Source organism: Brassica napus, chromosome A1 (genome assembly GCF_020379485.1).
Source record: "Brassica napus cultivar Da-Ae chromosome A1, Da-Ae, whole genome shotgun sequence".
Lineage (NCBI taxonomy): Eukaryota > Viridiplantae > Streptophyta > Magnoliopsida > Brassicales > Brassicaceae > Brassica > Brassica napus.
In genome coordinates, this window is record NC_063434.1 from 13,008,687 (window position 1) to 13,023,543 (window position 14,857).

The following is a 14,857-nucleotide window of genomic DNA, read 5'->3' on the forward strand; positions in this document are numbered from 1 at the left end:
TGAAAACTACATCATTAATTATGTTTATTGAAAAATACACTTTTGTATATATGAATTTACTAAAGTAGCCAATCTGAATATTTAATATTATTATCATAATCTATTTAATATTTAAATTAACAGCTTCAGAAATTATAAGATATGTTTTTTTAAATAAAATCTTTATAATAAATATCTTAAGTTTTTATATTTTTGGAAGAAAAAAATAAAAAAAGGCGACATTTTGTAGCTACCTTTTTATTCACACCTGATATTGTTCGAAGCTCATTATCGCAGACCAACAAAATATCATTCTACACACGGAATCAAGAGTCATGTGATTTTTTTATTTTATTTGAATTGCACACACTCTAATATCCCATGACTAACACTGATGCAGGAGAGAGAGAGAGAGAGAGAGAGAGAGAGAGAGAGAGAGAGAGAGAGAGAGAGAGAGAGAGAGAGAGAGAGAGAGAGAGAGAGAGAGAGAGAGAGAGAGAGAGAGAGAGAGAGAGAGAGAGAGAGAGAGAGAGAGAGAGAGAGAGAGAGAGAGAGAGAGAGAGAGCCAATGTACTATTTTGAAGTTTAGTAATAATATTATTACTAATTTCTGTTTTATATTTTAACTATTGAAATCTTATTATATAAAACTTGTTTCTTCAAAGTTGCTAATTAACATGACGATAACACATGACAATTAAAAATTTAAGATGATGACATGTGTTAAAATCTATCAATTAATAATATAAATATAATAAGATAATAACTCAAAAGAATTATTTAATGGTAATTTTCCTTTTTTTAAATACTAAACAAAAATAATAATAGCAAAAGATTATTTGATGGTTTTTAGTTGACAATAATTTCCTTTTTCTAATTGTTTTTCTTTTTTACAATTCCTAAACAAAAAATATGTATAATAATTTACATAATACTAATTTTTGTTTCGTAAAATCTTTTTTTTTAAATACTAATTAAAGATAACAGCAAAAGATTATTTGATAGTCTTTTTAGTTGACAATAATTTCATTTTTATAAATTTTTCCCTTTTATAATTCCTAAAAAAAATATATAATAAATTAAAAAATATAATTGTGAAAATTTGTTTGATAGTAATTATCCGTTTGTAAAATCTTCTACAAAAGAAAATTGTTAAAAAGTGTTTAATTGTAGTTTTCTTTTTTTTTTCTTCAAATCTAAAAAAAAAGTAAAATAAGTATTTAAAATATTTTCATATAATAATAGACTCTATTATTTAAATAGTAAATATTTTGTTTAAGAAATCATAATCCAAGAAGGATTACAATTTGTTTTGTAACTGAAAGGATTACAATTATTCACATATATATATATAAGATTAAACTCTCCTATATTTTGTCACTAAAAAAATATATAATAAATTAAAAAATATAATTGTAAAAAAAATTTGATAGTAATTGTCCTTTTATTTGATAGTCTTTTTAGTTGACAATAATTTCATTTTTATAAATTTTTCCCTTTTATAATTCCTAAAAAAAATATATAATAAATTAAAAAATATAATTGTGAAAATTTGTTTGATAGTAATTATCCGTTTGTAAAATCTTCTACAAAAGAAAATTGTTAAAAAGTGTTTAATTGTAGTTTTCTTTTTTTTTTCTTCAAATCTAAAAAAAAAGTAAAATAAGTATTTAAAATATTTTCATATAATAATAGACTCTATTATTTAAATAGTAAATATTTTGTTTAAGAAATCATAATCCAAGAAGGATTACAATTTGTTTTGTAACTGAAAGGATTACAATTATTCACATATATATATATAAGATTAAACTCTCCTATATTTTGTCACTAAAAAAATATATAATAAATTAAAAAATATAATTGTAAAAAAAATTTGATAGTAATTGTCCTTTTATAAAATCTTCTACAAAATAAAATTGTTAAAGACTGTTTAATTGTAGTTTTCTTTTTTTTTTCTTCAAATCTAAACAAAATATGTAAAACAAGTATTTCAAATATTTCCATATAATAATAAACTTTCTTATTTAAATAGTAATTTTATGTTTAAGAAATCATAACCCAAAAATGATTACAATTATTATTTTTCTTTTGTAACTGAAAGGATTACAATTATTCACATCTATATATAAGATTAAACTCTCCTATATTTTGTCACCAAACATAATTGATTAAAATCAGAAACTCTCTCATACAAGAAAAACATTAGGTGCGTTTTTTTTATATAACTTTATAATTATCATAAAATATGATGTTGTTGTGCGTACGTTATTGGCACAATTATGTGTGTTAGTTCCTATTGACGATATAAAATTGGTTATTCAATCATAGTAAGTCAATGTCAACATCAATTTATTATGTTACGTCAACAACGATTGATCCATGCAGTATAAACGGTTTATTATGGTTATGCGAGTTAGATAATAATTTTAAAATCAACAACAATTGTTATGATTTTGATTGCCATCAGGGTTTAGTCAAAAGATTAACTAGACCCTTCTTAGAATAAGATTATGTTTGAAAAAAAAATATTTACTATTTTCTAACTGAAATTTTTATTTAATTTGCTATCATTCTCTTCTTGAAAAGCTTGGAGATAAACTATGTGAAGGAATTATTATCGACATCTTCTATTTATAATGTGCAAGATTGCGGACTATAAAGTCTCCGATCATAAATTTCAGATAAGAGTGATTGAGAGAACAACAACTGCATATATGTGAAACAATCATTACCTCAAATACTATGTGAAACAAATTTGTTTTCAACTACAAAGATTTTGCTCAACTTTAAGATACAAGAAACTATTAATTAGAGTTATTCCCACTTCTCATTTTCTTTTGAATTTTATCTCTTTTTTTCAAAGAGAACATTTTCCGGGAAGTTTTCTGACAGTGATTCCGTCATGACTGATTTGACCCCAACACTGATCTTTCTTACTGTGTAGGTTGACTGAGCCGATACATGCAGAATCAAAAGGAGTCACATGGGAGTGCAATGAAGCAAAGTTTAAGGTATCTAAAGGGAACTACATCATATGGCTTGAAATTCCAGAGAACAGGAAGTAGTGCCTCAAAGTTAATAGGCTACAGTGATTGTAGCCATAATGTAGATTCTGATGATGGAAGAATCATGACTGGTCATATATTTTATTTTAGAAACAGCACAATCACTTGGTGTTCTCAGAAGCAAGATACAGTGGCTCTATCATTGTGTGAAGCTTAGTTCATGGCAGGAACTGAAAAGGCAAGACAAGCTATTTTGCTTCAAGACTTGTTATACGATGTCATTGGTATTCCTTTCTTAAAGACTGTCATTCAGATAGACAATCGAACAGAAATTTGCATTACGAAGAAGCTGGTGTTTCATGGTCAGAGTAAACACATCCATACCAGATATAATTTTATAAAGGAGTGTGTTGAGAAAGGTCTTTTGGAGGTCGAGCATATACCCGACAATGAACAGAAAGCAGACATCCTATTGAAGGCTCTTGCACAGACCAAATACAAGGAGATGCGCGAACTGATTGGTGTCCACGATATAGACAAAAGAGATTTCAAGCTTAGGAGGGAGACTGTTGAAGTAAGCGTGAGAGAAGCTTGAGCAAGAAGTAATTCTATTCCTAACCGAGTTGTGAAGATAAGAGCTAAAGAGATTTAAGAGTTATCTAAATATATGATTACTAGTAATATTAGGATTACTTAACTATATAAATAGAGATCATGAGATGATATATGTGTTTTGAGTTTATGAGTTTCAGAGCTTAATATTTTGAGTATTTTCCTTAAGAGAGAATTAATAAGAAGAGTTTCTTATTTGTGAGATTACAAGTTATGTTCATGGATTGTTATTCAGAACATGTTGGCTACAGGAGGTAATCTTCTTAGATGGAACACACAGGTGGATGCAGGGAAAAGGGCCTTTTTCGACCCAAACAATTTGAGTCGTGACAAATACGATCTGAACAAATGATCAATGCTATATATACGACCATAACTCAATTATAATTAAAAAATACTACCTAAATTATTTTAAACGTGCCAAAATCTACATTGATTGTAACAGAAGTTAGACAGCCGTTAAAAAACAAAGACAACGTTGTTTTGGTAATCATTTTTGAAAAAAGTGTGCTCATTCTAGGAATCGAACCCGTGTATTGATACACTTTAAAAATACTTTATAACCATTGGACTAAAGTACATGTTTGATATATAATTACAATTTTGGAAATATATGTATTACTATACTTCTTCATCTTCTCCAAATAAAACTTTGGTGATAAATGTTTCTGACTTTTATAAATACATTAACATATTTTTTAATTACCATATCTTTAATATACTTATATTATACTAAAATATAAATAATAAAATATTTTAAATTATACAAAATTAAATATAACTAAAATATTGAAACTATTTATAAAATTTGATTATATAAACTATTTTATTTTTTAAAACTTGAATGGTATTTTTCTTTTATTTTTCAAAATTAAGATATTGTACTATATATTTTAGTTATTGTTTAATGTGTCTAATATTTTGAAAATAATATTTCAGTGAAAGAAAGGTAAAAGTCCTTTTAACACAACCAACACTTTGAACAAAATATCATAAATATATTATATCAATTTTAAAAATAAAAAATTACCGTTTAAAATTTTAAAATTACAATAATTTATAGAAGAAAAAATTATAAATAGTTTCAAATTTTTAAGTATATTTAATTTTGTATCATTTAAAATATTTTATTATTTATATTTTAGTGTAATATAATTTTATTAAAGTTATGATAACTAAAAAACATGTTAATGTATTTATACAAATCAGAAATAATTATCACCAAATTTTTAATTGGAGAAGATGAAAAAGTATAGTAGTATATATAGTTTCAAATTTGTAACTATTTATCAAACATTTACTTTAGTCTAGTGGTTAGAGTGTCTCTTTTAAAGTGTATTAATGCATTGGTTCGAATCCCAAAATGAACATATTTAAAAAAAAAAAGATTAAATCAAAACGTTGTCGTTTTTGTTTTCTAACGATTGACTAACTGTTGACTTAACTTAAGCTTGAAGTTATCTTGTTGTTATCCTAATGAGATTAGGATATGAATATCTTGGTTTGTAGTTATCTAGTTAAGTTTATCCTAATGAGTTTAGGAAACTATGAGTTGTTATATAAGGAGCTATCATGATGTGATAGAACTTAACGTGTTGTGAGCTTTTAGTTTTTGAGACTTTCTAAAGGCAATAAAGAGTTCTTGAGTTTGAGATATTGAGTTTGATTGTTGAGCTGCGATCATATCTTTGGTTTCAATAATTGGTATCAGAGCTTTAATATTGAAATCAAAAACGTTCGAGAAGAGAAGATAAACATGGCGGATCTGTCGATAACTCCTTTCAAATCTAAAGAGAATGGTTCCTCGGCAATCAAGTGTCCGATGCTCACCACCACCAACTACACGGTTTGGAGTATGCGTATGAACGTTCTACTCAAAGTGCATAAGGTTTGGGAAGCAATCGATCCAGGTGGTGATGATGGAGACAAAAGCGATATGGCTCGAGCTTTCTTGTTTCAATCTATCCCTGAAAGTTTGGTCCTTCAAGTTGGTACTTTAGCAACCGCAAAGGAAGTTTGGGATGCGATTAAAGCAAGGAACGTAGGAGCTGATAGGGTCCGAGAGGCAAGGTTACAGACGCTTATGGATGAGTTCAATAGGATGAAGATGAAGGACACAGAAACCATAGATGAGTTCTCTGGTAAAATTTCTGAGATATCCTCCAAATCAGCAGCATTAGGCGAGATTCTTGATGAACCGAAGCTGGTTAAGAAATTCCTCAGCAGTCTTCCAAAGAGGAAATACATACATATTGTAGCGGCGCTTGAGCAAGTGCTTGATCTCAACACTACAGGCTTTGAGGATATTGTGGGAAGGTTAAAGGCTTATGAAGAACGAGTTCAGGATGATGATCAACAAGATGATCAAGGGAAGCTTCTATATACTAATACTGATCCTAAAGGACAACAAGAAGGTTATGGCAGAGGAAGAGACCAAGGTGGTCGCTATAACAACAGAGGACGTGGAAGAGGACGATATAACGGTCGAACTAACTGGAGACAAGCAGGTGATTGGACGCAAGGGAGAGATGCATCCAGAGTTGTTTGCTTCCGCTGTGATAAAACAGGACATTACGTCTATGACTGCCCTGAACGAGTACTTAAACTGCAGGAAGCACAGGAAACTGAGAATGACAGCACACATGAGGCTGAAGATCTGATGGTTCATGAGCTGATCTATCTTAACGAAGAAAAGGTAGTACCAAGTAGGTTTGAGACACAATCTGGTGCGGATAATATTTGGTACCTAGACAATGGAGCTAGCAATCATATGACCGGGAATCGAGAATATTTCACAAGTCTGGATGAGTCTATTACTGGAAAGGTGCGCTTTGGAGATGACTCAAGGATTGACATCAGAGGCAAGGGGTCGATTTTGTTCATTACTAGAGACAGAAAGCGGAAGGTCTTGGCCGATGTGTATTATATACCTGAACTGAAGAGTAACATAATCAGTCTTGGTCAAGCAACAGAGTCTGGCTGTGAGGTTAAGATGAGAGATGAGTACCTAACACTCCGTGATCGAGAGGGAAACGTGTTACTCAAATCAGTAAGATCAAAAAATCGCTTATACAAGGTCACAATGGAGGTTGAAGGAACAGAGTGCCTCCAACTTGAGAAGGTTAGTGACTCGGCTCTATGGCACGGAAGGCTTGGACACGTTGGTATGGATGTCATGAAGGTAATGATAAACAAGGAGTTGATCACTGGTATACCAAAGATAAGTGTAGAGAAAGAAACATGTGCCTCCTGTCTTATGGGAAAGAAAACAAAAGCGTCTTTTCCTAAAGTTAGCTCCTACCGTGCCACAAAAGCTCTAGAGTTACTTCATGGTGATCTCTGTGGACCAATCTCACCATCAACAGCCGGAGGAAGTAAATATATCTTCGTTTTGATTGATGATCATTCAAGATACATGTGGTCAATTTTGCTTAGTGAAAAGAGTGAGGCTCTTGAGCACTTCAAGAAGTTCAAGCAACTCGTTGAAAGAGAAACCGGAGCTACCATTCAAACATTACGTACTGACAGAGGTGGAGAGTTCATGTCTCGAGAGTTCAAAGAGTTTTGTGACACGCATGGGATTAAACGACATATGACCGCGCCATATTCTCCACAACAGAATGGCGTAGTTGAGAGACGTAACAGGACACTAATGGAGATGACCAGAAGTATCATGAAAGCTATGAATGTGCCACACTACTTGTGGGGAGAAGCTGTGAGACACTCCACCTACCTGATCAATAGGGTCGCTACTCGAACGCTGAAGGATCAATGTCCATATGAGTGTCTCAAGAAGAAGAAGCCCAACGTGGGGCACCTACGTATATTTGGTTGTGTATGTTATGCTAAACGTGACACTCATCTCCTTAAGAAGCTGGATGATAGGTCTAGAGATCTAGTACATCTCGGGGTTGAACCAGGCACAAAGGCATACAGGTTATATGATCCAAGGAGTCGCAAGGTAGTAGTCAGTCGCGATGTTGTTTTTGATGAAAGCAAGGTTTGGAGTTGGGATAAAATTGAGAGGAAATCGTCTGGAGTAACGTGTGAGATCACGTTACCAACTCATAAAGAGGTAACAGTCGCTGAATCTGAGACTGGAGATAGTGAACCTGAAAAAGATGAAGAAGATAGTGACGATGGAGATGAGGAGAGTGATAGCCCAATACCTAGAAGATCAACAAGAGTTATCACACGGCCGGGTTACTTGGATGATTACGTCCTAAAAGTAGAAGTGGTCGAGACTGAGAGACTTCTTTTACTCATCAATGAGGAACCATGGGACTGGAACGAGGCGAAGCATGAGAAAGTTTGGAGAGAAGCTTGTGAAGATGAGATAGCTTCTATAAAGAAGAACAAGACATGGACACTGGTTGAGCTTCCTGCTGGATGTAAAGCTATTGGATTGAAGTGGGTTTTTAAAATAAAGCGCAATGCGGATGGAAGTATAAGTAAATACAAACCAAGACTTGTAGCTAAAGGCTACGTACAACGACATGGTATTGACTACGAAGAAGTGTTTGCCCCTGTCGCAAGGATAGAGACTGTCCGAGTTATACTTGCATTGGCGGCATCCAATGGATGGGAAGTTCACCATCTAGATGTGAAGACAGCATTCTTGCATGGAGATTTGGCTGAAGAAGTATATGTGTCTCAACCTGATGGTTTCAAGACAAGAGGAAGCGAAGATAAGGTGTACAAGCTTCATAAAGCTCTCTATGGTCTAAAACAAGCTCCAAGAGCTTGGAACATCAAACTGAAAAGTATTCTTAAAGAGTTAAACTTCAGTAAGTGTTCCAAGGAACCGTCGCTTTTCAAGAAAAGAACGAATGGGCGTGAGTTATTAGTTGCTGTTTACGTAGATGATCTTTTGGTAACTGGATCTTGCGTGGAGATCATACGAGAGTTTAAAACAGAGATGGCGGCAAAATTTGAAATGACTGATCTTGGCAAGCTTACCTACTACTTAGGGATCGAAGTGATCCAGTCTGAGCTTGGCATTGTTTTGAAGCAAGAACGATATGCGTTAAAGATCTTAGAAGAGGCAGGGATGAATGAGTGTAATGCAGTCCAAATTCCGATGGACTCAGGTGTAAAATTATCTAAGGCAGAAGAAGAAGAAGACGTCAACGAGACAGAGTTTAGGAAGAACATTGGGTGTCTTAGGTATTTGATTCATACACGTCCTGATCTTGCCTACAGTGTAGGGGTTCTGAGCAGATATATGCATAATCCTAAGGTCTCACACTCAGTGGCGTTAAAGCAAGTGCTGAGATACGTTCGAGGAAGTTGTTCTCTCGGTTTGATTTATAGAAAAGAGAACAAGAAAGGGCTTATAGGATACAGTGATAGCAGCTACAATGTGAATCCTAATGATGGAAGAAGCATAACCGGTTTTATCTTCTACTTTAACGAGTGCCCTGTTTCTTGGTGTTCAATGAAGCAGGAGATCGTGGCTCTGTCTTCTTGCGAGACTGAGTTCATGGCTGCGACGGAGGCAGCAAAGCAAGCTATTTGGCTTCAAGAGCTTCTAGGAGAGATTGTGGACGAGTCTAACAAAGCTATGATATTGATTGACAATAAATCCGCTATAGCCTTGACTAAGAATCCTGTGTTTCATGGTAGGAGCAAGCATATACATAAACGGTTCCATTTTATTAGAGAGTGTGTAGAGGATGGGCTGGTGACCGTGAAACATGTAGCCGGTAAGGAGCAGAAGGCTGATATCTTGACTAAGGCACTTGGGAGATGCAAGTTCAAAGAGATGAGAGACTTCATTGGCATTCAAGAAGTAAAGGAAGAACACATCAAGCTTAAGGGGGAGAATGTTGACTTAACTTAAGCTTGAAGTTATCTTGTTGTTATCCTAATGAGATTAGGATATGAATATCTTGGTTTGTAGTAATCTAGTTAAGTTTATCCTAATGAGTTTAGGAAACTATGAGTTGTTATATAAGGAGCTATCATGATGTGATAGAACTTAACGTGTTGTGAGCTTTTAGTTTTTGAAACTTTCTAAAGGCAATAAAGAGTTCTTGAGTTTGAGATATTGAGTTTGATTGTTGAGCTGCGATCATATCTTTGGTTTCAATACTAACTTCTGTTACGGCCAATGTAGATTTTGGCACGTTTTAAAAAAATTAGATAATATTTTTGAATTATAATTGAGTTAAAATCGTATTTAGCACATATTATTTGTTCATGTCGTCTTTGGTACGACTCAAATTGTTTGGGTGGAAAAAAGCCCTTTTGCCGGTGGATGCATCTCGCATTTCTGTAATGTTTCAACTGAAACACCTGATCATATTTTAGCTGTCCATACACAAAGGAAATTTGAAGAATTCTCACGGGAAGCATCTTGGGACAGTGCTACACGCATAGCTTGGACAATGTCTTGAAGCTGTGGCAGATAATACTCAAGACAGAACCACGAAATATATATTCCGCTACGTCTTTCAAGAAATAGTACATACGATCTAGAAGGAAAGAAATGGGAGACGACATGGTGAAGCTCATCAACCTCCAACAATTGTAATCAACTTTATTGACAAACAACTGCATAACAAAATATGTTCAAAGACTACATAGTTATCTTGGAGACATCCGTGATAACTTGGTTTGTAACAAGAGGGTAGATAAGTTATCTTCTTTCACTGTCTAAAGAGAATTCAAAAAGACTAGATCAAATATTATATTATTGTAAACATGTTTTTGAAATTAATAAATTTAACTTTCATTTCTTTTTCTAAAAATCATAGACGGCCAAAATATACACACCTTCCAGAAAAAAGGTTCTAAAATTGATATATAAAAATCAACATTTTTAATTTTCAATGTTACGATTAAAGTAAAAAAGCAAAGAAAAAACAGTTATTAAATATTTAATTGATTGAGCTGGTCTTGTGGTCCATTGGTGGTGGATGGACCTTGGATGCAAACACATTCCAGGTTCGATCCTTCTGTTACGAAAACTAAATTATATTGTTTTGTTCACCACGACTGCAGATGCGTCCGTACGAATATTCAGGAAATTGCTTGTAGTGGACTGCAATTTCCACCCAAAAATTAGTTATGTGTCTTTAATAGACCCGGATTTAACCATTTATTTAACAAAAAAAAAATATTTGATTGTATGCGTGAATAGAAGTCTGGGCGGCGGAAACCAACGTGGGTTCCTTCGTGGAATTTCCTTATGTTCAGGAGCCAACCAAGTTATAAAGCTTTCTTTCACTTTTCAACATGTCGTCATCTCAGTGTATTTTATCATCTTTAGTTTCCGCAATATAAAGTGTCTATATTTATATGCATGCGCATACTTTTTTTTTTTTAAAACAAATTCTCAAAACACTGTGATGCTTCCATTTCAAAACTAAGTTTTTGTTTTAAAATATATAACTGTAAATTATGTAATAATTCTAGCTACGTCATTCACATCATTTACAAATTGCAAAAATATATTGTCATAAATAAAAGCTATGAATACTTATATATAATAAGGAATTTAAGATGCTTTTTGCTTCTTTTTTTTTATTTTATTTTTTTTCTTTTTTGGAAATTATGATGCTAATTATCATACTTTTTTTTTCTCTCAAATCTTGTTTTTGATGTCCACGAAAATGCTCAGACTTGAGGAGATTGAATAAATATAGGAATCAAATGTTTAGTAGTATGAGATGTGCCTCTCTAGTTAAGTATATGCTTTAACAATAATAATATTTGATAAAAATCTTAAATTAATCTGATATATCTTGAATATGTCATTATGTCCTACATATGCAAAAGGGGTTCAACAAAAACCAAAAACAAAAATAAGTGAGTGGTGAGTGACTGGTAGGGGCCATATGGTGGATTTGTTGATGGTGATGGTGCCTTTGACTTTATTCTAGTGAATCTATTGACCACTTTGCTTTTCTATGTTTTGGTTTATTTTGATTCCCTCTTTTAATTTGTGTAATTTTGTCATATTATTTAATTTGGAAATGGTATATTCTTAAAAGCATGGCTGCATTGTCGGACACATGTGAGTCGGAAATGTAGTTAATAACATCCACAAACACATAATAAAGTCAATCAAGTGAACACTGGCATTGAAAATTTCTCCATGTTACATATACGATCAATGTTTAAAAAATAGTATAGCGTTTTTTGTTCATGAGCTTCAGTTCAAAATAATGCTTTAAAAGGACTTACGGTCGGACCGGCAAACTCCACAGCCAAGTTTCTAATGCAATTCAGTTACAAAAGCTAAGACACGCTTATTGGAATCATTTAAAACTTAGGAAAACCCTTATGGCCGTACTATATTTGAGATAGTTATCGTACAAAAACACCATTTTAAATAAATAAGTAGGGGTGGACACTGATACTCAATATTCAGCTTGTACGTGCTACTCGTCTTGTACTGGTCCGTAAAATAAAGTATTTGAAACGATCAAGCCAACTATCAATTACTGTGGATGGATAACTTGCAACTTGCAAGCACAAGTCCAATATCAAATGTTCAAAAAAATAACTTCTGGTTACTAGGATTTGTTACTCGTTCATAAATTTTCTTTTACGCAACATGGACATAAGTTTTTAGTCTCAAAATCTTGGTCCACTTAATTTCTTAATTAGTTGACTATAATTTTTTTTGCTTGGCTGATACACACTGTTTGCCTTTTTTCTCTGTAAAGTCAAGTACTCAACATTATCAGATCGGTAATAAACCAACAAATCTTATTATTTGCTAGCATAAATGAAGCATCAAATATTTTTATATCTTTTCACTTATCTCCTTGCTTGCTTTATTACATATTATTCGCTACTCGTTCTAAAAAATTCTTGTTATCCGTTAAAAAGTTATTATATGTTAAAAATATTTTATTTTTACTTATATTGTAACTGAAAACAGATAAAAAAATATAGCAAAATTAATATACTTCTTTTTGTATGTAGTTGCATTTTATTTTAGTTACTCACAAGTAAAAAATAACTTAATTTTTTTTATCTACATTGTAACTGAAAACAGATAAAAATATTAGATTTGATAAAACAAAGTCCATTGATAAAAAAAAGATAACAAAATTAATATATTTCTTTTTGTATTTAGTTGTATTTTTATTTTAGTTACTCGTAAGTAATAAATAACTTAAAAACAAGTATTTGATTTTGGCAAGTAATAAGCCGAATCAAGTAATTTGCAAATACAAAAATTTTCTGTCGAGTACTTGATATAGCAAGTCTTTTATCGAGTACCAAGTCCAAGTTCTAAATACAATTACTTGAACGAGTTAAACCAAGTACCAAACCTAAAAAAATAGCAAGTATTTTACTTGAACGAGTTAAAAAGGGTGATTATATATTTTTAGGGATAGTGGAAGATTCTGGATTTGTGAGTGTGACTGACATCATCTTATGCTTCGGATGTAAACGTGTATTATATGTTTTGAAATCTTAACATTATGCAATATTTGGTCAAACATGCATAGAATCCTATTTACATTTTATATTCGACTTTAAAAGAGGGGGAGAAAAATCAATTAAGAATATCTTTTGTCAAATCATTAGTATGCTTTAAACTAGTGTGAAATTAATTAAATAGCCTTGTTTCAAGTGCAGTTCTGTGGTTGTTAAAGGGCGGCTTTTCTTAGCCTTCGAAGCATTGCAAAACAATGTCCCGATTAATTTAGATTGTTAATACAATTTGCAAACAAATATACTTTAAAAAAAAATCAGAATACAATTAAGTGCTGTACATTCAACAATGGACCATATGAGAGCTTTAGGGCCGGCTTTGTTATATTGTATGTTTCACCTTCAACAGAGATAACAATCGACCAATATTTTGGAATCTCCTTTAACACATACAATATTCATCGTTCATTGATAGTCTATTATAGCATTTTTCCATTTTAGTCTACACGAGCAACAAAATATGAACTAGTGTCCCACTTGCTTGTTCCCAAAGGAAAGATAAATCTATTACTGTATGTATTTATGTGAATGGAGAACTCACAAGAATGTCTATTTCCAGTAAATGAATAAGATTTTGTGTAGCTAGCTAATAGTTAAACGACAAATATAAAGCAGATGATAAGTTTTTTAATGAAATTATTTTGTCAATTTGAGATAGAATTCAACTGTAACATTCAAAATGTCGATTTACTAACAGCTTGCTACATTTGCATGACACTATATATTTAAATATATTTTAGAACAGAACCCTTCAAACAATTTAAGACAGTCTTGGAATTATTATATGAATACTTTATGGTGTAAATCACTACTATTATGTTGATAAATAGACGGTCGAAAAGCAATCAATGTGGCCATTGTCCACACATTTTAAATTCAACAAACGGCAGCATAACCAATCTCATGTCCCTATAAATACAGTATCTTGGGGGCATGCTTACTCCATATTTCCTAAAAACCTATAAACCTTAGTTCTATTTCCTAAAAAAAAAAATGAAGCTATTGGCTGTCATTGTGACCAATATCATCATCTTGATAATATTTGACCAAGCACCGATCACCACTGAAGCAAGAAAGTTGAGGAAAACAATCGGCCAAGACCATTTCAAAGCTGGATCTACGGGTCACTTTGTGCCTGCTTCTCCAGGAAACAAACCTGGCATAGGACATAAAAAAGGTAATGCAAATGTTGAAGGGTTTCAAGGTGACTTCAAGCCCACGGAAGGAAGAAAGTTGCAGAAAACTAACGGTAAAGATCATTTCAAAACCGGGGTTACAGACGATTTTGCACCCACTGCTCCAGGAAACAGTCCAGGGGTGGGGTATAAGAAAGCGCATGCAAATGTTAAGGGGTTTAAAGATGACTTCAAGCCCAAGGAAGGGAATATGTTTGAGAAAATGAACGATCAATATCATTTAAAAACCGGAACTACCGACGACTTCGCACCTACTTCTCCGGGAAATAGTCCCGGTATGGGTCATAAGAAAGGAGATGACTTCAAGCCTACGACACCAGGACACAGCCCCGGAATTGGCCATGCCGTCAAGAATGATGAGCCTAAAGCTTAACCGTATCTTCATTTTATACATTATTTTACGATACTATTTTAAATTTGCTAGAAGATTATTAATATTGTGATGGATTCATAATTCTAGATCATGAACAAAAATACGGTTAATAATTGTTTCTTAACATCTAAATTATATTGATATTGTATGCGTTTATATGTTAATATTGTAGTTTTTTTACAGCATGTTGATATTATAATTGATAATGAATCTTTAGTAATTGTTATATCCTA

The 14,857-nt window shown here is 32.5% G+C and overlaps 1 protein-coding gene across 1 annotated transcript; it reads left to right on the plus strand.

Moving 5' to 3' along the window:
• The first annotated feature begins 10,714 nt into the window (after nucleotides 1-10,714).
• BNAA01G35570D (precursor of CEP9) lies at nucleotides 10,715-14,857 on the plus strand. The gene has a single exon (XM_013839048.3). The coding sequence runs from the start codon at nucleotides 14,049-14,051 to the stop codon at nucleotides 14,622-14,624; it is 576 nt and encodes a 191-aa protein (XP_013694502.1). The 5' UTR covers nucleotides 10,715-14,048; the 3' UTR covers nucleotides 14,625-14,857.

Excerpts from the sequence above, each read along its gene's own strand:
- BNAA01G35570D (XM_013839048.3), top strand. The coding sequence starts at position 14,049 with ATGAAGCTATTGGCTGTCATTGTGACCAATATCATCATCTTGATAATA.